Below are 27,284 nucleotides of genomic sequence, written 5' to 3'. Positions count from 1 at the left end.
ATTATATTGTTACCAGTGATGAAAAATAAGTATATTTCGAGAATCTTAATACACAACAAATAGTGAAGTTGACCAATGGGAAATATTGTCTCCAATCAACCTTTGAAGTCCTAAAATTTTCACTTATTCGTGGATGAAACTATCAGACAAAAAATTGAATGATTGAGTCCAGAGAAGTTATATTTGCAGTTTAACAATGTCAGAAATTATCTTTCTTGATCACTTTCTAGTGATTACAGATATAATCCCACTATGCATTGATCAATTAATTTTTTATTGGTAAAAGATTGAAATATGGCTTAATAACAAAATAGTATTTTAAGAAACTCAAAAATTTCTAATGAAATTGATTCATTGTGTAATTAAGTAAACATCTTTTATTTGTCTAAAAAAGGCAGAAGAATACTTATACACACAAATTATACAGGATGTTTTACATCATTCATTATTAGATATAACATTGATAAAATCTAAAGAATTTTGAACTGGCATGAAGAATATACTTGGTATTTATGAAGCTACGGATAACTTTATTTAACTGTAACTGTTGCCAATTATAAACTACTCTGAAAAGAATTCAGATATATTATAAACGATGCTATTAATAGGTAAATAAATCTCAATGAATGTAAAACACACTGCATAATAATAAAAAAACAAATATACTTGAAGAAAAACAGCAGCTGTTTGGAATTTAAATAAGTTTAATATTTCACAGCAACATAACTATGTAATACAAATAAAACGTACACGTGACTATTGAGACATTTTTTAGAAAACAATTGGGTAATTTGAAAAGATAGATTTTTTGATATTTACAAAACTTAACCCTTAATAATATGCTCTTAAGAGGATTTTTAAAAATGTAAATTCTTTTCGGGAATGATAGTAAATTATATTTCGGAGATAAAGTAAAATTGACAAAATTTTGCATTTGTAGTATTATTAAAAAATTATAAGTCGAGCCCCCAAAAAAGTCTTGCCTCTTGAATAGCTTTAATTTGGCGAAAAAAATTGTGTAGCATTTTTACTTTGATACCATAGAAACAAGCCTCACACGAAATTTCAAGTAACGACTTATTTCAGTAGAAAAAAGTGCTTTCTTTTTTAGATGCTGCGTTACTAAAACACCTACAACTCCGAAAATAATTTAAATTTTGAAAAATCGTCTTAACGGTTTACTGTTTTAAGGCTTTTAAGGCTTAAGATTATTTTACGTCATATAAAAGTTTTTCAGTTATAACTGTCATTAAATTCATGACCCACGTGTACGTTAGACTCATATCAACATTGTGTACAGGGTGTCCATAAAAGTGGACGTTAAAAAGCATCAGTGCGTTCAATGAAACGAAATAAAATGATTTAGGGTAGCTAAAAGGTGGATGTCCTTCCATAACTGTCTAATTCTTATAGAAATATAGAGGACCGAAGTCCGTTCCGTATCGGTGATAGTCAACAACAAACAGTCTCATAGCAAGCAATACATCGAACATAGCGTGTGTTTGTTTGGTTCGCGCAACGATTGTTCTTTCAATATTCAATAATGTCATACACAGAAATCCAGTGCGGGTTCCGTTCCGTTTCTGTTAGATACAACAAAGTATTGATCATTGTAAGCATCTAGAGTATGGTCTACAGTCAATGACATGACACATCCATCTATAAATAGTCATACCAGTTTTAACGATAGAGTAGCTATAATACAAAAACAACAAATAACTCAACACATGCTCTTAATGCCCGACTCGATTTATATATAGGAGTACAATGATGCTACAAACTTTTAGTAGCCTAAATCAGCTTAATTCATTCGAACTAACGACTTTTCCGTCCATATTTGCATGGATACCCTGTGCATTATCAACGCCTCAACGTCAAAATTAATAAAAATAAAAATACAGAGAGAAAGAGTGGTAGTGGGGGGTAAGAGAGGCACGAACAAAAACGACATATCGTCAGTTAGATCCCATGATATTTTGAAACGATATTATTGGTTATAGAATGAGAATTATTATTATTATTATTATTATTAAACGCTATTAAAGGTTACTAACTACTGGTGAATTTTATTATTGTGTATTTTAGCGTGTATGATAAATTAAAAGCTTTCTAAATCTAGAGCACACATCTCCCAAACACCGTTTAAAACCACACATAAACAAAATAACAGACAGTTCCAAAAAGAAAATTCACAAGGCAGAAGATCTAATAGGAAAAAATGCACCATTGAAATAGACCAGATACCATCCGACGTATTATACTTACATACATAGGATCTTACACTTTTACCTTGAAACTCATTTAAAATTTTATGAAAATGACTAAATAATTTCTAGTAAAAACGTAAATTAGTTTTAACGGTTCACAATTTATTTTGGTCCAATAACATGAAACAATTCTTTCTGACAAACAATTTAATTTCGTAGGAATTTTAATAATCTGGAGATCCCGATGTAAATGGTCCAGACACATTAACAAATCATCTGAAAGCTTGCGAATATAACATAAAAACATGGCATCTCTAACAAAAATACTATTGGCCATTTCAAAAGACATTGAATAGCGGCAAACAATTTTGGCCGTTACATTTTTAATCTTAGAAAGCCAATATTTGGTCACTTGAAGAAAAACCTCCATAACTTATATCCCGCGACAAAACTTTAGCACATTAAAAACATTTTTCATTACACGACTAAGTAAAAATATTTTTATAGCCTTTAGATTCTACGATCAAAAACAGTTGGTCATGGTATTCATGCAAAATATTACAAAGAGACAGTTATTGTTCGTGAGTAAATCATGCCACCCGAACGACATAACAAAACTATAACACAGTTAGTAAAAAAAAAAGAACTGATCAATATTCCCTCCTCTATTTCATAACTTCATCAATTTCTTCGGCAGCATTTCATATAGGCTTTTAATATAATCTTCATCCAATATTAATAATTAATAATTAAAATGTTTACCATTTGTCTTTTCAAAACTGTCTTTCTTCTTAAACATCTAGCACTTCATACATTTGCTTTTATGGCAGCTGTAGACGCGCTTTCGTTCACTGCCAATATGTATATATATATATATATATATATATATATATATATATATATATATATATATATATATATATATATATATATATATATGGTACTATGGAATGGTATACTATGAAACTCCAAAAATTATTTATCTACCTCTATTATGTATGGCCCCTGGCATATTTGCTATAGTTTTGTCGCATTACTTGAATGACAAAATTTTACGTCTCTTAGTTTGTAATTGAATCTTAAAGTTACACATTTATTTTTTATTAAGAGTTGTAATAAAAAATGTGTGGTGTGCTAAATTTTTATCGCGTTGTCGAGTGTATGAAAAGTAATTGTGACATTCGAATGACCATAATGAAGTACAACGGATTTGTATATGCAAACTATGGTCTTGTCATAGTTTACAAGACCGGGAACTTATCAAGTGCACTAAAAATAACTTGTAAAAAATCTTGAGTGAAAAACTTTTTAAATAATAATATAGAATTTTTTAAGTATAGATATAGAATAAAATGTGTGCCTTTTAGTAATTTAATCAGTATATTTAAATATAATTTTAAATACAAAACGTAAACTATATAATTTATAATTAACTCTCGGCCATTTTTGAATGAACATATTTAAGTATTAGTGTGAGATCCTATTTTAAAACAAAACCGAAATTAATTTCGTTGCAACACATGTCACAGGCTGGTGGTGTCTGGTCTCGGTGCAAGAGTAAATGGATATGAAGTTGACAGAACATGTCATTGTAAATAAAACAAAAATTAAAGACGATTTGACAGCTGCTACAGCACAATCATTATATGAAAAAAAACCAAATTCCAACTACGCCATCATATGTCATGTTTAGTATAAAGTCATAGTCAAATTGCACAATTGATCGATAAATATATATATAAATTAAATATGTATATGTACAAATTCAACAGAAAATAATGTGACAGATCCGAGAACGACTATCGTTCGGGATCTGAAAACCTCGTGTACTATTTCTGAAAAATTTGCATGTATCACGTCGCTGTCATAACATAATTTATCGAAAACATTACATATTTACTTCACCAGTTTCGAAAAATATAAAAAATACGAAAAATAACTTACTAACGCGTTTAATCAACGATGTTAATTTTTGTTTAAAAAGATGCGTTAACTTTTTAATTTTACTTTTAATCATTAATAAATAATACATAAATAAATAATAAATAAATCAGTTTAATAATCATTATAAAAAAAATGTTATAATTATAATTTATAAATGTGAATTTCTTGGTTGTTAAAACTATTTTTTAAAATTATTCCACTTTTTGTTTGTAACCAAAACTCATTATTATTTACCCTATTAGTTTCTACAGAAAAATAAGGAAAAAAAAAACATAAAAACTAAAAATTGTGATGTTTAGATGTTATAACATAATTGCAATGTCAAAGTGTCAAATCCCAACATAAGTAATTGTTTTTACCATACTAATTTAAGATATGATACATAATATTTACATATAACTAAATAAATTTATATATTTATCAGAAAAGTACCAGGATGAATACATTTTCATAATTCGTACCAAAAATTTGCCTTAAAACTTTATTGAATGGATATTAATACCATACAAAAGTATTGTTAAAAATAATATTGTGAGCATATGATGATCATGAACGATATTACTCTTTCATGGTACTATCAGTATATCCATACGACGACAAAACCATTCGAAAAATCAAGCTGATGGATAATTTGTGAAGTAATTAAATTGTTGATTGATATGAACTTTAAAAAGCATCAGTGCGTTCAATGAAACCAAAAAACGCAATTTAGATTGGCTAAAAAGAACTTTTTCCTTCCATAATTCAACCATTTTGATCTATTTATTCTAGTGCAACATAAAAGTGTTCAAGGAGTCACTGAGAACATCTTTTGTATTGGCTCATCTTTAATTCCTTCGGAAGAACTTTGATGATGAAGGTTGTGCTCAGCAAAAGCTCTCTCGTTCTTTCAACAAACCCAATAATTTGACTTTGATGAAATTCCTAAAATAAACTAACGATGGTCCCACATTATCTACCTGCGATCTCTCTCCATAGGCTTTCAACATGGTAGTGAAGGCAATTGTGAGTTTTTAAAGACATACATGGCGTTCAACATGATGATACAAACTCCTTGAACTATCTGATGCTCGCTGATGATAGCGCTGTATTTGCTAACGATAGTTCGCATTGCGGAGTCATATGGCCTCATAATCAATAAAGAATAAAATGGGGTAATAAAGGTGAAGAAATTGGCATCTGCTTCTGAAATAATAAGGCGAATCAGTCACACTGTAAGAGCTTTTTTCTCTAAGAAGATGCGTATGGAAAGAGAAATGAGAGGTTCCTAATCCTTCTGCATGACTCCAAAATATCTGTTTTTTTTTCCGAGAACCTATTAAAGATAGGATAATCAGTGCACAGTTGAGGAACAAATTGAAAGACCCAGATTACAATGGACGTCTGTCGAATGAAAGGTGAACGAATTGCCTCGCCATCTTCTGTAGCGAAATTAACCTTTGGGTGGAAGATGTAGCAAACATATCCGAAGAAAAACATGGATCATGACAATAGAAAGAGATCTGAAAATAGGATATTAATATCGTTCGTAGAACTGTTGCAGCTGATCGCCAATAGTGACGAGATTTTGTTAAGTGTATTCGTCCTGCTATACCAATAGTAATAACTCTCTTCGAATGTAGGCAATTGATTGATAATTAATGACCATTAACACAGATATGCTGGAGACAATTAAGAGTCAACTGACATTACAGTCAAGCTAACGCTCAATCTCTTACCATGCTTTAATTTTGAAGAAAAAATGTTAACAAATAATAGTTGGTCAGAATGTGTGAGGAAATAGGCCAGAAATGGTTAATGTGGAAGAACAATATATGCATTTTTAGAGCAACCTATATATCAGGTGTACCTGATAGTCATTACAGATTTTTCTAACAGACGTCACAATGCTTAAGTATGCAATGTTACAATTTGACACATATATTATACGGACATCAAGCTTCAAAGCTCTTTGAAAGTGTCAAGTTTCGTGCCTGAAAACATGCGTGCAGCTACGCATAACTGTTCGTATTTAATCAAAAGAAAAAAGCTGCTGAAAGTCATCGTTCGCTGACCCGGTGGGCATGCATGCTTTTAAAACATGTGATGCGTGGTTTCGAAAATTCGGAAGTGATGATTTCGATGTGCAAGACAAAGAACGCTCTGGTAGACCGAAACATCTTTGGGGAAATTACGAGCAATGGGGAAAATCTAAAAGATCGATTGAATGACAATGGTGAATGGAAATGCTGCTTCAAAGATATGATCTGATATCATTTCTGCATCGAATAGTGACGGATGATGAAAAGTGGATTTATTTTGAAAACTCTAAGCGCGAAAAATATGGTTATCACCTGGCAAAGCCGGTCGATCGACTACAAATCATTGTTTTGGTCGCAAGACAATGCTCAGCATTTGGTGGGACCAGAGTGACGTGGTGTATTATGAACTATTAAAACCTGGTAAAACAGTTAATAGTGATCATTATCGACAACAAATGATTAATTTGAACCATGCATTGATCGAAAAGCGTACATAATGCACAAGAAGACACGGTAAAGTGATTTTACAGAACGATGACGCGTCGTCTCATAAACCAAAACCGGTCAAGGAGGCGTTGAAAGCACTTGGATGGCACATATTAATTATCGCACCCGCCGTACTCTCCAGACCTTGCCCCGTCCGATTATCAACTTTTCGTATTAACGAGACACGCGTTTGCAGAGCAGCACTTCGCCAATTTCGAAGAAGTTAGGAAATGGCTCGATGACTGGTTTTGTAAAGGGTAAACACATTTTTTTGAGAGAATTCAAAAATCGTCTGAAAAATGGGCAAGATGTATAGAATCAAATGGCCAATACTTTAATTGAAATTATAAACAAATGTTTCCATTTTCCTGAAAATTATGTAGTTATTTTCCAAAAAACTGTAATGATTTTCCGGTACACTTGGTAAACACAAAACAAAAAGAAAGGTCAGATTCTCCTATTCCAAAACTTTCTGATACTGCAAAAAGTAAATTCGTTGCTCCAGCTTGCCCATTTAACGCCATTTAAAGGCACAAAATACAAAGTAAAGGCATAACTACTTTGAAGATGATGAAGTAAATGAGTGAATGGTTAAAATAATTTTCGGTACTTTATTGATAACATATATATCATAAGTGAGTGATAATGACGTTTCTTGTCTCTCCACGAATGACATTAAAATGCATTACAAAAATTACGATCGTCTAACATCTAAACATTGTGTTATTGAAAAAAATATATACTAGTTTGTAAAACACAAATGTAAATCTTAGGCGGACATATAGATAAAGCTACAGTTGGATCAAAAAATTAGCAACTAAAAAAAGATGGAAGTTTGAAGTAAACAATAAATGTTCTTCGATAAATGCTGTTAGTGCTCGACAATATCAAAAAATAGTAAACACATGCATCATATAATAATTACACTGTATAAAATCATCGATAAATGTTGTGGAAAAAAGAACGAGCCTACTTAGCTTTGCTGCTATCAAATCTAAACGTGAACGTTGGTAAAAAGGAACGACCTAGAGTGTTATCCGCTATTCAAAAAGCCCATAGATATAAGTAGTGCGTACGAACCTCTGCTGTCAAAGTGCTCTCAGAACAAATACATTTAAGTCCGATTTATAACATCGAAACATGTCAAAAAGAAAACTCGGAACTTCCATGCAAGTTAACAACTAGTTTTCATCTCAGTAAAAATTAAATTAAATTAAAACATGTCGCAATTAGTTTTGGTCAGACCAGTCTGAAATGTTACGGAATATTGTGGTTCTATAATGTTGTATCTCTCGTCTTGCGCTATATGGCAATATATTTGTTATATTTTTTTAAATAATTTATTGTTAAATCAGAAACAGTGTTGACAATAAAAATAAACAACAGGTGTGAAGTTTGGGGAGATAATGTTACAAAATTCTCAGTTTTCATGGCATTTTCTAGTGTTGGGAACTATCGAATGAAAACAGCTATCGACTTTTTAGTAATTGACTACATCTTACTATCGATTGGTTTCTGTTGCGACTAATAATGTGCCCAATTTATGATTATACATAAATATATGGTTTTATGCTTTGCAATATAATTACAAGAAACAATGTACAGCAGCCTTGTGGAACTTTCAATGTTATTTATTAATGTAATAGGGCAAAAAGATCAAAATCTTGATTAATAATTAATGATATTTAGGTTTCTTTTTGATCTTTATTCAAGCCTATTGAATGTTAAAACTTCTTTTATTGAAGTTTTAACGAATAATATATTTTAAAATAATGATAAACCAATTACAATTATTCTACTTTTATCGTTATTTTTCAAATATTAAAATACGATGAAATATATTTACGATCATTATCCTATTCCTTTTTTGTAAATTCAAAGTAAAACAAAATATAAAATTACTTTTACACTGTCCCTTGTCAATATAAAATTATTTAAAATGAACTGATCTATACAACACAGAGAATAAAACTATTATATCCATCTTTCCTCTGTCAAAATTAACACGGCAAAGAATTCGTATATTACTGAAAAAGAAATTACTATTTTTGGTCGACTACCTCTTTGACTATCCACTAGTTCGACTGCTTCAACCATTTTCAGTCGATAGTAGTTCCCAACGTTAGTATTTTCTATTGACAAATATAGAGAATTGAATTCTGCATAATTCTTTCAGTTACATGTACTACTGGTAGTTTATATTAGAGGGTAGAGACTACATTTCACATTACTTTAATCAAATCAAGAATTAAGGCATTTTAAACATTTAATATACCAGTAAGTACTGTACACTATATATTCTACAAGCATGAATAAGTATGCACAAAGTAATAAATGCACTTCCCACCGACTATGTCTCGAGTTATATCACTAAAGATGCCTGTGGTTTCTGTCTCTGTACATTATTATCGCTACCAAACCACCTTTCATTATAGATTCACTGATTCCAAAAATACTTCAATATTGATTGAATACTCATCACTATAAATACAAGTTTCGATGACCCTGCGCTGCATTTATTCCGTTTTCAGAAATAAAACTACAAATTATGATGAAAATTGTCTTCGGGAATCTCCATTTGCGCTTTTGATTGGTCAAATGAACAAATCTCGAATGATCCGTGAACTATTTCCTCAAATGCGTTATCAAAGTACTACTAGAGATTTGAGTGTTCAAAAAGAAAAAGCGAAATTACTTTTCTTCTAACTTTATACATTTACTTTTCAATATAGTTCATTCTGTCAGTGAAAACTCTATTGTTTTTTTTATATCGAAGATTTGATAGTTAATTTCACATTATGGTCACATTAGTGTTTTGCAGCGTTCCAATCGAAGCTGTTTTTTTTTAACATGAGGTAATACCCATCCTACACTGACTCTGTATTATCTCATTTGTTCATTAATAAAGCAGACAGGTTTCCTGGGTATTTCCTGGGCACTCGTCAGTTATTTTGAATCAAATCGGTAACTTTGCTTGTTGATTATCTGGGACAGTGATCAAATATCCAGTACGTCTTTTTCTTCAATTCTTCCAAGCTCACAACCAAGTGCTTTTATTATCAGATCAGTAAACCTATGGCATCACTATCATAATTAGTGTGACTTTAAATGATTATGAATCTCACTAAAAATCGTTAAAAATCGTACAAAACAATCAAATTGTGCATTCGTGTATAGAGGTTGTTCTATATTACTTCCGCAGAACACTTGATCGCTAAAATAACGATATTTCATTTATGTACTAGAAAGATATGTGCATTACTTTTCAATATATCCTCGAGTAATTTTGATCAAACTTAAAACAATGTGAAATTGAACAGGATTTTATTGATATTATTTTTTTGCACAGGGTGTCCATTGGAAAAATTCATAGTTTAAATTTGGATTACGCGGCAACGATTGAAATCAGATTGAAAAGTGTAACAGAATAATAACAATAGGAAATTTATGGTGAGGGTGAAGTGATGGATATGAAGAAAAGCCAGAAGAAATAAACATCCAAATTGAAAAAGGATAGAAAGAACAAGTAAATTCATTTAAATACCTGAAAATAGAAATTGAAAGTAATGAAGCTAGGAGAAGGAAATTAGTACCAGAATTGGAATAGTAATGATTTTGTAATGCGTCGAATTACGAACAGAAAATGTATTGACAACAGAAGAGATAATAAAACGAAAATGCAACTATACAAAATCAATTATATAAACTCAATTCTAACGTTCGACTTCGAGATAAAAAAAAAGATAAAAACAAAATCCAAGCAGCGGAAATTCTTTTAAAAGAGCAGTGAAGAGAGTCAATGTAGAATCATTCGAAGAGCATATAGAAAGGAGACACCTTAATTGGTAAGACCACAAGGACGGAAAGGAGAAAGGCCAAAGAATGATCTAAGTGCGACGAAGGTTCATTCATGGCCCAAACTGGAAAGAATGAGACGAATTTGCACATGAGACAAGAAGCATTATATATAACACACCTACGTCATTAAGTGGTGGAAAAAGTTGTTTTTAACTATACAGAACACTTTGGCATTTGAACTTTCCCACTGGACAAGCTGTACGTTATTATTTAATATACTTATTGTGGTATTTTGATCCCATTGAAAACTATATCAATGTGAATACATTAATGGTGAATAGAATGCAATATTGTACTGATGTTCGAAAAAAATAATGTTTTTATTTATTTAATATAAAAAAGTCTTGATGAAAAAATGTATACTTCAAGACAGTCTACTATTTATGTCCTTAATGATTACTTATTTACTAATTTCATTCCTTGTTTATATAATTTTGTTACACCACATTTTATCAGATCCATTAGTGTTTCTATCACAAAAATAATTAGTCGTGCATTACTTCTCTAGCTCGATGCATCTCTAAGTTTGCATATATACACAAATCTTAAGCATTCACATTTCGTTATTCGATTTGTCTTTGCTTATTTAATAATATTTCCACAATATTCCGAACAATTCAACAAAATGCCATACAACGAACAAAATTAAATAAGGTGGTAAATAATAAAACGTCTCAAGAAGAAAACTGGCCAAGCTACATACTGTTGTTTTTATAGTTCGACAAATCCGATTTTGTTTCGCGCAACCTAGAACTGAAAATGTGATTAGGATTGTAGTTTCGGTGGAGTACCGCAAACTTGAACATAGACGTCTCGATCTCTAATTTAAGCACAAAAAGCTGTGTTCCAGATTGAAATAATGCAATTAAAAAACACATTTTTCTTGTAAAGCCATGCCATTAACTACATATCTATAAAACTTCTTAACAATCTCGCGGTAGTTCCGTTGTTTTTATTTTAATTTTTTTAGAGCCGGTCAATTCAAAATATAATATTTGCCAATTTCATTGAAATCTTTTGGTTTATTTAAATTTAATTCCCAATAGATGAAAGTCTGATCAAAACAAAAATATAGAAAATTTTTGTTACTTTTAAAATTTATTGAGTCACATGTTATAGAAAGAAAAATAAAATTTTTGATGTTCAGGAGAAATTGGCAAAATAGTATGAAATGAAAACGGATGTCTTTATTCTGCTGTTAGTAAAGAATGAAAACTAAACGTGTGAAAATGCGTGGCAAGACAAAATAATTATTTAAAACAAAATGGGTACAGCCATTGTTTGCAAAATTCTAACCGTCAATGCAGAAAAAAGATTTTATCAATATTAATATTCCTACTGTTGTTAACATCGCCACTCTGATTGTTTATTCTGAGAAAGTATAAACGAATGTTGCGTTATAGTATGTTAAATGATATTTTGCTTAGATTAAGCAAAGGAAATTCTTATTTTAAATTAGGTGAAAGACGTTGAAATCTTAGCTAATTAAAAGTTATTTAACAACGAAACTCTAATATTAAAAATAATCGATTAAAATGTGTATTTTAAACCAAATGACAAAGTTTACAAGGACAGGTTAATAAGTGAATTTTTGAATTTCCCGCTCAGTAATTTTAAATGCATCAGTGCTGCCACCAAATAGCTTTGTCAGTTGTACCAGCACAAGTCACGCCGAACTGTCAAACAGGAATTTTCGTCTAAAAGAGATCGACGTTGGTACAGCATAAAATACCAGCCAGAGACCAAAGAGCAATCAAAATAGTGGGTGTCTCAGGATGAACGTACTTCAAATAAAATAAGTAAAGGTTAAGTTGTATTTGTCGGTCAGCCAGTTTTTTGGGACGCATGGAAAGGGTAAACCGATCACTAACGAAAATTATTCAGAGCTTTTGAATAAATTTGATATTGATTTAATGCAAAAACGACTGTATTTGATGAAGAAAATACTGTTACTCCATAAAGAAAATGCACTGGGAAACACGCGTGTAGTCATCTTGCCAAAATGGCAATTGTGCTAGGAACTGCTACCCCATCCAGCATATTCTTTAGATTTAACCTCCTGTGACTATTTCGTGTTTATAGGCCTGAATAAATGGCTGTGTAAGAGATTTGGGTTGAATAAAGAAAAACAAGTGCCTATTTTGAGTGCCTTAGGATAGGTCTTATAAAAAAAAAGCTTGGAAAAACGCTGGGCTAATGTGCTGTGTTAAAAGAAGATTGAGAAAGAAAGTTATTTTTGCCGAAAAAAATATATTTCATGCAAAAAGACACTGATGAATCAAATTGCTTTCACAAACCTGACCAATATTTTCATTCGTTGGGATAAAAAATGGCATGGGAAAGGGTTCATTCGGTAGATTTATGGTGACATAACAATTTTCACCAGTAGGCACAATTTGATGCCTTTTTTTCTTGGTATCTTGCAATTAGGTTATTATCTTGGTTAGTTATATTACGAAAATGGTTGAAGGATAAAAACAGATAAATGGTACCTGCTGTTTCGACAGTCACAAACCACAGACAGACGTTTAACAATTCCTGAAACATAACATTAACATGATCCCGAAGAAAAATATTATCAACCATAAATATGATCTGTCACAGGAGAAAACGGCTTAGTAGGATTAAGATTATAACAACTGAATCGTCTTCATAATATTCCTTTTTTAATCCAAAATAAGTAACAAATGATTCTTTAGTGCTGAAGGAAATATTCCGTTTTTTGTCGGGCCATTGTGTAATAACAGCATAACATTTTAACAAAATACTATCATTGAGAAATACTTCTGAAGGATCTGTATTAAATGTAACGACAAATGAGTGGTGAAATATACGAAAACTCTTAAACAATAAAACAGAATTATAAAAATAACTCGATTTCAAATCATGTGACTGGAAATACATCGTATTTTGTAGCATGTTGGTTATTAGGAAGAAACAGTCAGAAAACGGGTCAGAATTAAGCTCATAAAACAGTATGACCCAATGGCATCTAAATGTGAAAATTTCGAACACAAAATGATGCATTGAAAGGTACAGTGGGACGTTATGGGATAGGCGTTTATGAAAATAGCACACCCAGAGGAAGGGTGAATTTGATAATCATGAGTGTCCCTGCAATATACAGAATGTGTTTCAAACAAAACGTAATCTATTAAATATTAAGATTGACAAGAAAATTAATCACTATGTGCGCAGTATAATTTAATTTAAATAAAAGTGCAAGCGTCAATAAATATTTGTTTTATAGGGGGAACCTCCGTTCGGTTTACTGTTTCGCTGTAATTACAAATCCACCATGCAATTAATAGATTCCAAACATATAACACGAATACTTGGAATAGCAAACAAATAAACTTTCAACGTGCCGATTAGTAATTTTAATTGCTCGGCAAGTCTGGCTTAATTGGAGTCGATACGTTGATGGGCAAAAACAAAAATAATTCAATTGCAGTCCAAATGTGTTTGTTTTTAGACGCGAATAAATTAATTGTAATTCGTCATAAAATCCATACTTGTTGGTCCATAAAAAATTAGTAACGTAGCTTAAATGAAAAAGTGATCCCTAAGTTTAAAGGTTTAAAGGAAATCAGAAGAGGCCAGAAATCCTTTGCTTTTACAAATGATAAGCGAGTAAACAAAAAGTTCATTAACGTTTAGATAAAAATGGTAACCACGTTTCCAGTGACCATAAACAGAGAAAACAGAGTCCTGAAAATATAAGGCTTAACACGAGATAAAAGAAAAACATCTTTGTTTACATGGATTGACATTATGAAGGCCTTTATTGTTTGGTTAATGACATGATCTTAATGATGAAGAACAATCATAGTTGTTAGGGGTTGTTACATAAAATAGGGGATATTATAATAATGGAAGATGCTAAACGAATACCTATATAGGGAAGATTTAACAAAACTATGGATATGAAGCTCTTATATAGTTAATAACACTTAGTTATTCGACAATATAAATGATGAAAATCAAAACCTTAATAAGAGTTTGACGACTAGTTGATAGAACTGCTAGAATATAGCGTTATCTTGATAATCTACGTTGAAATTTATTAAAAAATAATCGCACACATATGACACAAATCGTGCTCCAATTATAAATTATTTTGTAAATAGATAGATAGGTAGTAGTCATCTAAATTAAAGTGGTTCGTTAAAATAGTTGCATTCAAACATCCTTTGCTCAGATCATCCAAATAAGTTTAAAGTAATAGGACAAATTAATAATGAAATTGTTAAAAAGCTGAGAAACAGAATGAGCATGATATTTGAGAATAATTCTAACAGTTATATTTCGACATGTTTTAATATTAAAGACACCCAAAAATGTTAAACAAACTAGATAATCACCTAAAGACAGAGTGAAATCTAATTTTACGGGGACTATTTACCATTAATCACAAATTACTGAACAGCTGAGTTCACATGTAGTTGGTGAAGCTCCATTGTTCAAATCATCAAAGTATTAGAACAATTTTTCAACACGAGCTCATTATATTGTTAAAAATCTGAGCAACTGTTAGTTTTGAGACTTATTTAGCCATTACATTTCAACTATTTTAATGTTACAAAATCACAAAAACATTGTTAATACACTGGATAATCATCTAAAGACATATTGAAATTTAATTTTACGGGGACTATTCACCATTAATCACAAATTATAGAACAGCTGAGTTCGAAAGTAGTTGGTGAAGCTCCATTGTTCAGATCATCGAAGTATTAGAACAATTTCCCAACAAGAACTCATTAAATTGTTAAAAAGCTGGGCAACTGAATGAACATGAGTTTTGAGAATTATTTTAAGTTATATATCGACTACTTTTAATATTAGAGAATCACAAAAATATTGTAAAATATATTGTATAATCACCTAAAAAACGCAGTGAACTGACCGTGAAATGCATTAACACTGTGGTACTTTTAGCAATACAAAATCTACAGGCTTTAATACGAATAATACCCTAAAAAAACCGTCAAAGTTTTTTAGCTACCAAAACTAGTCAAACAACAATCTATAAGTTACCATTTCTGTATTAGTAACGACGAAACGACATCGTAATAAGTCTCATGTACATCCCCGACAAACGTGTAACACATTTATAGATTTATGAGAATCTCAAAATAAAGCTTTCAAAAAGTTTCTAAACTAGATACAGCATTGACACTTGCTTTTACTGAAATTGCACAGATTGTATCAAAACACTCGAAAACGTCGGGCCGGTCCAGAGATCGGACGGCTCGCCCGCTCTGCGCGCTGTGGTATTTTCGAGCGTTTCTCCGCAATATCGCTTGATTGATTAATAATCGGAAATTTAATAGCAACATAGCCGGCTCAAAACTATTTCATTAAAATAATATTTATACTGGATGTTCACATACCTTCGATCCTCTTTCGTTAAAAATTATTTCTACATCTAGTATTGGTCCGAATTGCTGAAAAAGAAAACAAATTATAATATCTTATATAAAAACTAGGCTTAAAGATGTTTTAATAAATAATGTTTAGTACTTAACGTACTGGAGATATCGGCTCCAAGGAAAATGATTTATTTTGGAACAGTAACGAAAAATATTTATACATTTTAAAAATATCAATATTTTTTATAATCGTTTAAAATTAAGTACGAAAACGTAAATACCAATAGTAAAGGTTTACAATTTTTTAAATATTTTAAGTGTTTTTTTAATGTCGGTTAACAAAAGTATTAAAAAATATCGATATATCGGGCGAAAATATTGATATATTGATATTTTTAGGCATCCCCATAACGCACAATAGCATCCAAGACACTTTCGATTATTCAAAATATTTTTCATCATTTTCTGCAACTTTTTCGTATCTTTGTGGCAATATAGCAATACTGTGTCGAAAGAACGATGTTGATTTGGCAGCGATCCTATAATTGAATCATTTTGGCATTTCTAAGTCGTCTATCATCTAAGCCATTCTACTCAGATTCTATCGATCTGAGATAGACAATCAGAAGGTGCTAAGTTTAGTGAGTAGTCTGGGTTTAAAAAGTTCTGAGAAAAACATCGATATTTTATACAAAATATATTGATATTTTTAAGGAAAAATTAAAATATCGACATATCGGCCCCAAAAAGTGATATCTTCTAAATATTATAAAAATAGAGATATTTTTATGGAATGTTTGAAATTAAGTGCCAAAATGCACTCGCCCTTTAAGATTAAGTATCGATTTTGTAAACCTTCAAAATAATTCAAAGTTTTTTATAATTTTTTTATAACTTTTATATAAAAATATCGGCTAACAAAAATATCGATATATCGGTCAAAAAATATCGATATTTTTTGCATCCCTAATCCGGGTGGGCTCTATATTCTATCTCTAATCTGGACAGCCGCTATCATACAAGAGGACGACTTTTCAACAATGCAATTCAATGCTAAAGTTCCATTTGTTTAATTGGGTAGGTGGACATCAGTTTAATTTGGTTTTAACAGCTCGAAATACCTACACCTCGCTGGTTCCATCATATGTATAGCAAAACTTGAATATGATATATGACCATGAATATTTCGCTTTGATTCCATTTAGCATCTCCTCTATAGATTGAATAACTCGCCAAAGCCACAAGTATTTATGTTATGTTGATTTTTAAGTTTAGTCAAACAAGAAGAAGCTTACTTTACAATAAAAGAAGCTAAAGCAGGTGCACCACAAGGAAGTGTACTGGGACCAATGCTTTATCTACTCTACCGATTATAGCTGTCGGAGACAATAGTGAAGAAGCCTCACGAAAATTACAACAGGCAAGTCTCGATATAAATAATTAGACACAGGCTTGGACAATAAGAATTAATGAAAGTAAATCTGTACATGTGCAGTTCACCTATAAACAGACCGTACAAGCACCAATAACATTAAATAATACTATCATTCCATATAGCAACAACTTTAAATATCTCGGAATGAATCTCGATGCAAAACTTCGCTGGAAGGAACATATAAAGAAGAAAAGAAGAGAACTGGAATTGAAATATAGGAAAATGTACTGGCTAATTGGAAGAAAATCACAATTATCAGTACATAATAAATTGCTATTATATAAGCAAATACTGAAACCTATATGGACAGACGGAGTTCAATTATGGAGGTTTTATAAAAATAATAACATAAATAAAATACAACATTTTTAGAACAAAGTCCTGAGAGGTATTGTGTATTGTTGTGTAGTGAGGTGCATATATTAAAAAATTCAGCAGTGATATGGATAAACATTATTTCACCAGAGACGGAGATAGGGCCGATGAGTCCTCGTAGTTATATACCTAGATTTAAGTTATCATAAAGACAAATTGTAGGTTAGACGAAAACGATTAGTAAGAATATATTAATTAAATAAAATGTAGAAAATGTTAAGTTGAACGTTTAATAATAAGAAATCGTTAATTTGTTTTTTTTTAATATCAACCACATTAGTAAATCAAATATAAGATAGAATAATTAAAAAAAATATAGATATACCAATTATTGTTGTTAATTATAAAAAAAAATACTAATAAAAATGGGGAGGAAAAAAATGTCTGGTCTGTGGTAAAATCATTAAGTTTCAAACTAATACAAACAGAAATTATATTCTAAGCCAGATGAGAAAAAGCGACAAAACCTTTATTTTTTATTTTCAGATGGATACTATTAAGTTGTCTGGGATATTATATAAAATAGTGGGAGAGGAAGAGACAAGAAGTAGGACCGATACTGGTGTGAGTGTGAAAAGGACCGAGAGGCCCAGTAATTATAATCTAGGCAATAAGATATTGCTTATAGGGATGTTTGAAACGGAAAAAAAATCGATATTTTCCAATTTTGTTATTCTGAAGAGCAGAAAAAAGGTACAGCAAATGTGCTCGTTATATTTAAATTTCAAAGTGCAATCCCAATTAGTAAATATAATACATAAAATATGTATATTCCCCCACAAAAGTTGCAAGTATATGGCTTAAATAAATAAATTAGTATAAATATTAAAATAAATGCTATGAAAAAAATCGATTAAAAATATACGTTTTATAAAGTTTACTTTATAAAATAGTTAAAATGCAATTGATTGATGATTTTAAAACTGGATTAATGTTTAAAGTTAAATCAACTAGCTCTATTTTATTAAATTTTATTAATTATTACAATATTAACGGAAAAAGTTTTAATTTTCAATAGTTCTAAAACATTTGCCGTCTAAACATTAAGTAAAGTTTTAAGTACTCTGTAAATTTTTAAAGTAAGTTCTATGGAAGAGAACAAATAAAAGCTTAATGAGTATTAAGAACATTTTATATTTGAAGAGGGCGTTCTGGCAATTGTTTTCTCTTCAAAAAGACATTTGTTTAGAAAAATTGTACAATATATATTATATCTTAACAATAAAACTATATCTTATACAACTTTTTCTTATCTTTCTGCCAATTATGTTCGGTTTTCAGAGCGCCAGTCAAACTGCAGTTGAGTATGATAGAATTAGATTGCCATTTGGGTTGCAATATTGTATGCTCCACAGGTCTTGTGGACTAGTGTTGTCATGCATGAGGATGATTTCACTTATAACAATACGTCGCTTAATTTGTTTAATTGGCGTCAATAGGCACCTGCAGTAAAAATTTCAATTGGTTTTAGCAGCTCGTAATAGATGACACTTTACTGATCTCACCATATGTAGGATACTTTAGGGCCATGAACATTGGTTTCTAGGGATGCCGAAAAAATATCGATATTTCCGGCCGGTATTTTTTGATCGATATATCGATATTTTTATATATTTTGCGAAAATATATCGATTTTTTTAAATATCGAAAACGATCGATTAAAATATCGATATATCGAATTTTTTTCTCGGTGGCCCACACCCCTACTGGCTTCGGTTTCGATATGGTCTCTTCTGAACTAATTTATGATTTTCTATATTTGAGATTGTCGTAGTAGATCCACTATTCATTACCAATAACAATACCATAGGAAACTCTTAGCAAGCAATGAAACGGCGATGGTGAAAGGTTTCGAATTTTGCTCATTACTTCACGTAAACGTCTGGTAACAGTTGATTTATCTAAGCTGTCCTAAGATGTCTCACAGATTTGTTGGTGGGTATGAGCTAAGTTTTAGCTCAATAAATCTGGCAATTCTAGCCATGCAGGCTATTTTTCTCATTAATGATCTAAATCATCACTTTTAAATCGTTGAAAGCAAATTAGATAAAGTTTCTAAAAGTGTTTGATGAGCAGATGTTTTTCAAATCATTTTGTGTTGTCGCTTCGGATTCGGGATATGGTTGATTTGCGGGCGACAGACACCCTGGGTTACGACTGGGACTGTCGTAGTTTGTCTACTACCGGGATTTGTGGACAGGTAGGGATTTTATTAAGATGCTGTCGTGTTGTAAGGTCCCTATAGAGAACCTTACACTGACCATGTTTATGACATTTTTCACAAATGGGATGCCTGATTCGAGGTGTGTATTGATGTTCCTCATAAACGATGGGGCCCTGAGTAACGCACGGACTTTTTTGGATTGGAACACTTGTAATAGCTCAAGCTGTCTCTCCGAGACATACCTGTACCACACCTGTGCTCCATTGGGGCAGATTGGACGGACTAGCATTTTAAACAGCGTCGCTTTCTGTGGGATTGGGAGTTTGCTTTTTCTGTAGAGCAGAGGAAATAATAGGCTGTACATTGTATTTCCTTTGCAAATGGCGTGTTGAATTTGGGCAGACCATTGGAATCTGCGGTCGAACTGGAGACCGAGGTATGAAACTTTCTGGAGCCATGGGACAGGAACTTTATCGATTTGGAGGCGATAGACGCGGAACTCCTTCTTGCGGTAGAACAGAATAGCCTGAGTTTTGCTCAGGTTAATCTGTAGCCGCCAGAATTTGTACCACGCTAGCCCTTGGTTCAGTTGTACTTGGAGTCTATTACGTATTACATCGGGACAGTAACCGGTTGTGAAGAAAGCGGTATAATCTGCATAAAATGCTGTGTGGGAAAGTTTGTAGAGCGGAAAATCAGCCATAGGTTGAATATGATGAATGACGCCTGCGGAGATTTGTTTATGAGAAAAACCAAACCAAACAATAAAAGTAATAAATTACGCAAATGTAGCTTTAACCATGATCAGCGACAGTACATACTGAATAACCCAATAATATTAAATGAAAAACCATTATTTTATGTAGAGAAAACTAAAACCATCGAATTTAACAATTAGGACAGATTATTTAGTAGTTGATTATATTGATATTGAGTTTTTGACAATACCCAAATAAAGACAACTTGGTAGAGAAATATCCAAAAAACTATATTAATATTTTATTAGTTAAATTAACTTATATTTCTGTATTTCTCATGAAACCTAACATTTCGATTTGAAAAAACATTCGACCCATATGGGTCCCCATATCAAAACTATTTTCCTTTCTCTCTCTTGAGATGGTGATCCGATGGGACCTGTTTGCTTTTGAATGCGTGTCCGATACGAAGAACCAGTCGCCGGTCGATTTACGATTCAAGGTTACTTACACCAAACATGGCCCTAAGATCGGGGTCTCTAAACCTAAACGGAATGTTGGAGACGTGCAGCCTCTTGGGCTGATTCGCGAGCTCCGTAGCTGCCTGCGTTCCTTGGGCCTGTTTTGTACTGTCTGATGCCTCTGAGGTAGGCGGCGGTTGTGCTGTGCCGTTTTGTTGGTGTTCAGTCTCCTAAAAGAAAGAAAGAAAAAACGAAATCAGTAAAGGTCAACAGTCGAGTGCTTAAGTATATGTAATATTGGATCTGAGAAAAAGTTCGTAGCGTTGTAAAATTTAACTACTGTTTTCTACAATTTATTTTTAACCGACTTCAAAAAAGGAGGAGGTTCTATGTTCGGCTGTATATATATTTTTAATGTATGTTTGCAGATTTCTTTTTTTACTCGAAAAAGTGCTACCAACTGATCAATTTGAAGTCGTTTCCGAGCCCAAACAATACAAAAATAATAATATAATTTTGTGACATACAAAAAATTATTTTACGAACAAAAGTCGGTTCAATTTATTTGTTAAAAATATTTTTAAACCAATATGCTCCATTAGAGGAACTTTTGTGGTTTCTTACTGAACATTTTCTAATGTTTGCCCTACTGTTAAGAATAACCGTGATATAATTAGATTATTTTAGATTTAGATGGGTGCCACATTTGTTGATTGTTGATCAAAAGTAGCGTTGGGAACTACCGACTGAAAACAGTCGAAACAGTCGATAGTCAAAAAAATAGCGACTGAAAATAGTAATTACAATTTTCAGTCAAATGCACGGTTCGTGATGTCAGACGAAGATGTACGACTTCTTGTCTGTATAAAATGTGATATAGGAAAGGACGGTGATAAATGCTTGGAGCAGTTAATTTTAAACGTCTTTATATTCTCCAATGGTAGTATAAGCGAGACAGAGATGTATATATATTCATTAACCTAATAACTTTAAAAAAGAAAAGGAAGAAAAAATACTATCATATTACTATTTCTATTATCATGTAATAAATAATATAATTTTAAAGGAAGTAGGATTACTTTTATACTGAATGTTCTGTGGATGTGTAAAAAGGAATAGAATAATAATACCACAAATGTTTAATCCTGTTTTAATATATTAATTTATTATTGCTATTTTTAAATAACGTAGCATAATAACTATAAATAGTACAATACAACTTAAATAAAACCTAAAAACTAAAGATTTTCAATAACCATAACTACTAAATAAAATGTAAACATATACCTAATCATTGAAAAATATAATCCATGATGAACCTAAAAATGATCGTACAATAACTACCAGACCCTTTTTAAATAAAAGTTTTGTTTATTTTTGAACGGAAATATTTTTAAATTACTGAATATTATCATGTTCAACTTTTCTCCCGTGAAGCGATTTCTTCGACCGTTAATATTTTATGTGTAACTGATATAATTCAGGTAGTTTCATTTTATGGATTTGCCAAAAATCCAATGGGTTTTCTAAACGCCCAATAAATGGAATTTCTAAATACTGCTAAATCTGTAAAATTGCTGCAGTACTTGGAGTACTTCTTTCACTCTAGCCATTTTTTATCAAAATATCTCCAGATGGCAATACATTCTTGGTCAGTAGTTAAGCTAGTTTAGTAGCCACTAGTTTAGCTTTTGAAGTTAGAACGGAAGATACCTCTTTTGTGATAATATTTTGTATCGCCTCAGCATTATTTGTAATACCAAATCCTGCTTCTTTAAATCTAGGATCTAAAAATGTGGATTTCCTGCATACCGTAATCATTTCTAAAATTGCTAGCTTTTTATTGATGACATTTAATAGACAATTTTGTCACTTTTTCCCCATTGACTTGTTAAAATCCTATATTTGATGGAATGTTGCAGTCCTCTTATTGACCGTATAATTAAAGATATCGTTGGGATATCTTTCACCAGATAACTCGGTGGTCATTACTTCAATGGGCTTTAAAACTTGAACACAATCTGTTAAGATAGTCCATTCGTTAACAAATAAAAACTGAGGTGCTCTTTTTAATAGCCAATTTTCCTATCAGAAAATGTATTTATTACAAATATTTAATATACTTTATTCACTTCTTTACGGTTAATATTTTCAAAAGAAATTTAACAACTGCTACTGTAAAAAATTCTTCAAATCTTTTGGATCCATGCAAATTCTGAAACCTTTGGGACCTAATTTCATTTTTCAAGATTTTAGGAAAAAAGTTTCGACAAACAAGAGGCTCGGGCAAAAATCGTGAAAGTTTATCAAAAATGTATTACCTATTATACCAGTCCAAAGTATTACCTATTATGCCAGTCAAAAGTATCTTACTATTTATCATTTACAATTTAATTTTCTTTCGCTCGAAAACTAGCGTTCCAAAATGCTGCGATAATAATTTACAATATATAGTTATTCACAAGCAAACTACAAAAAATATTAGCAAAACTACTAAATCTATATTAGCATAAATTCGGCGCATTAATTTCAAGGTCGCGGCTAGGACGGAAGGCCAGAACGTTAAAAATCGGTCGAATGAACTAGTAAGTGAACGACTGAAACAGTCGATAATAAATAGTAACAAAATCAGTCGGACCGAAAATAGCGACTAAAAACATTTACTATTAATCGATAGTAAAACGTAGTCAATTACTAAACACTCGATAGTCGATTTCAGTCGATTGTTCCCAACACTAATCAAAAGCAATCTTAGAACTATATCAACAGGGTGAGATCAATCAATTTGTGATCATAGATGAGACCACAGAAACGAAGTCGAAGGAATGGACAGATGCCGGTAGCTTAGAGTGGAAATATCATAGCCAGCGTAATTATTGTTCCAACTTTCTTGACCAAATACAAGCTGGAAAGACTGGGTGAAATGGGGTACGATTTGCTATTCTTCTGATTTATCATCCTCAGACTTTCAAATGTTTCTAAACACTGGACTAAATATACTGAAATCAATGGAGATTATCATTATCACTTTCATCGTCAGGATGAGAACTTTTTACGTTATTCTTATATTACGACGGGAATAATTAAGTCGTTAATTAAGACAAATATAAAAATATTTATGACGTTTTTGGCGAAATATTTTCATCGATGGGACCTGTTTTATCACATACACGATTCAAAAGGTCGTTAAACGTTTGCAGAATATCGAAATAATCAGATAACAGGCGTGTTAATGACCTTATTATATGGTTCGTGCAATATAAATATATTAATATTAATTGTCGTCGTAAAATTTGTTTTCGTAAAGAATTTGTGTTGTGGAAATATTGTTGAACAATAATTCGTGACGACATTTACAAACAATGGTGGATTGGTTTGAATAATAAGTCTTTCTTAAAAATGGATAGTGTACAAAGTCCGTGAATCTTTTGCGAATGTGTTGTAGATAAAGGTGGACGTTTTATTTTAATAAGATTTAACCATCGTTACCCCCTTAGATGACCAATTTCGTAGTAGTCAATATTTGATACCAAAACAAGACTCTTCGATTAATTACCCATGCTTATCGCTACGTAAACGAATAATTATACAATGATATGGAAATCAAATGCATTTACGAAATTATCAAAGATTTCGCCTTAAAGATGAAATACGGTTAGTAAATCACAGCAACATGGAAGTATACAGCTGCTGGACAAGGCTCAGAAAATTAAAAGATCGAAGCCACACTACACGATCTTCTATAGTGTGCAAGTGTTATATTTTCTTTAATCTAATATTTACCCTGCACTCCTGTTGCTTGAAAGTAAAACAGAATAATAGTAATAAATAATAATTAGTAAATTAAGGTTGTACTAAGAATGTCTAATGTAATATAATGTAAAGATGTAATGAAAAATGTAAATATAGAAAATGGTTCCCTGTGGGTTCACTTCTATGTTAATGGCATTGCACAAAATACTGAAGTAAATAATGATTGTCTAAGTGTCACGAGATTCTCACTATTCTGGTTGAATGTCGGAAAAACAAAAACAACATGGTCCCTCGAGACGTCTGACTTTTTAGATCAAGCCCTCCCTATAAGTTCTTGGGCGATGTATTTGGCAGCAGACTAAATTGGCTATCTCCCTGAAACATACTACCGACTGACTAAAGAATGGTTAAGCTATTCTCTGGACAAAACCCACCAGCTACTAGTTATTTACCACTGGCCTTTGTTACAAATTATTTCATTGCCAATAAAATTTAAGCCGCAGCGTCATCATTGCTCAAAGTCTAATCTACCCTCTTCTCAAATCATCGTCTTTGTTCTTTTGTCTCAACACAGATTAGTGAAAATATGATGATGACTTTATCACTACATAGTATAAAACAAAGTCGCCTTTTCTGTCCCTATATCCCTATGTGCGCTTAAATCTTTAAAACTACGCAACGGATTTTGATGCGGTTTTTTTCAATAGATAGAGTGATTCAAGAGGAAGGTTTATATGTATAATACATGCATAATATACTAAGGCAACATTGCTGATCTTAGAGGTTTCTAACGTGATGTCGTAAATTAACCTATTTTTTTAGGCTTATTTAGCAATTAGCAAAAACGCTGCCTAACCCTACGAGTTAGATCAAATTAATGTACTACAGTATTGTACACCATAAAAAGGTCTACAAAAAAGTCCGCGATGGTATATGTTTATCTTTTAGGGATAACCCACATTAACCATTTTTATTGTTTACTTTTTACGTGAGAAAATGGCTTATTTACGAAGCTATTACGGCATTAATCCTTATCGAATTAAGTACCTTAAATACACTGTGCAATTAATATAGATCAATATGGTTCCTTACAGCATGTAAATTAAACAAATATTTTCGGATCAGCATTGCACCCGTGCGAAGCCGGGGCGGGTCGCTAGTTCACTATATATTAAACCGACCTACAGGTTGACTTTAGTAGTCGATGGTTAATAACGTATAAAAAATGTGACATTTGTCATAATATTTATGTTATAAATATTATAATACTAAAATGAGCATACTTTTTGTTAATACGTTTCATTACATTCAATATCCTGAACACAACAAATTCAAATAAAAAAATAATTAATATTTTTTAAGAACGAAAATACTCCAAGAAGAAAAAGTTTAATACCTAGCTTCGTTCAGTTCGTCGAGTTCAAGAGATTACAGTGTATAAAACCACTTTCAAACTTCGGTGAGGATTCTCTTAGCAGATTCAGTTCTAAAGCTGCTTATCTCTCATCCCCTAGTTCTTGTTTTGGAAAACTTCAGATGTTTATAACAAAGCAAGTAAGTGGTGGTATAATAATAATGATCTTTGTAGTTGTCAGAATTTCATCATTAATTTTCTAATATTTAGGTTCGATTTTTCGTGGTCTAAAGAGCTTCAATAATTTTTCCCATTTAATATTTAATTCTGATCTGATCTTCTGTTCTTTAGTTCAGTTCGGCAATAATTTAGATGTACTGGAGATATTATCAGGTACGATATAAGAGAGGGTAAGGCGAAAAATTCTCGGCCTAACACAGAGATGACGTTTCAATGAATAAAAATGTAATTTTTTTGTTTTTCTTTGATTATCTGTTAAAATTGATAATAATGACTATTGTGTAGACAAAAAATTCTTCATTTGGAATAGATTACCATCAAAGAAAACGCAGTTCAATTTTTTGGGATGGGAAAGGGGTTCTGGTAATTCATAAAAAGTACAGAACAATTACAGGCCTATATTAATTCGAATTTCTTGACCAGCTGGATACCAACATTTGCGAGAAGAGAACTGACTGAAAAAAAGTATCTTCCGCCAAGACAACGTATTCATACGGAAACATATCTAGCTGGCGTTGGGAAAACTCCAGGATTTGGGGTACGACTTGCTCGAACATCAATAGTCTCATTTGGCACTCATTCGGACTTTCAACTGTTTCCAAATTCTGAGACGCGTTTCGTGTTAAGAGAAGAAGTTGTATATACATATTTTGAAAGCAATTCAGACTGTCACTTCCAAGAACCAATACGCTGGGGAAACGCTGGATTATGTGCGTAAAAATCCAGAGATCTTCAGACCACTTTAATCAGTATTTCATTGATTCATCCTCGTATATTACTAGTAAGGCGACATAAGATGGGTGCAACATGGGAAATTATTCGATTTCTTATCGTCCTGATCTAGTATCATCTAATATTGAACATCTACTTTGAAGTTCATAGAAAGCACTTCATATCTTCTAGTTGTTTAAAC

General features: G+C 31.7%; 1 protein-coding gene across 8 annotated transcripts in view; it reads right to left on the bottom strand.

Annotated features, from left to right (window-relative positions):
- The window catches only part of Rbfox1 (RNA-binding Fox protein 1), a 238,105-nt gene that overhangs the window by 25,108 nt on the left and 185,713 nt on the right, over positions 1–27,284 (bottom strand). For all 8 annotated transcript variants that reach the window (XM_076413652.1, XM_076413651.1, XM_076413653.1 and 5 more), the window contains 2 exons: positions 21,075–21,254; positions 15,913–15,966 (listed from right to left, as the gene is read on the bottom strand). In XM_076413652.1, coding sequence (XP_076269767.1) covers positions 15,913–15,966; positions 21,075–21,254 — 234 coding nt within the window. The remainder of the gene's footprint in view (positions 1–15,912; positions 15,967–21,074; positions 21,255–27,284) is intronic.

The sequence above is a fragment of the Rhynchophorus ferrugineus genome, unplaced genomic scaffold (assembly GCF_030347505.1).
Source record: "Rhynchophorus ferrugineus isolate W39M unplaced genomic scaffold, kcgeb_rfMv2 rfM9, whole genome shotgun sequence".
NCBI lineage: Eukaryota > Metazoa > Arthropoda > Insecta > Coleoptera > Curculionidae > Rhynchophorus > Rhynchophorus ferrugineus.
Note: the sequence above shows the minus strand (reverse complement) of the source record. Positions and strands in the feature narration are given on the sequence as shown.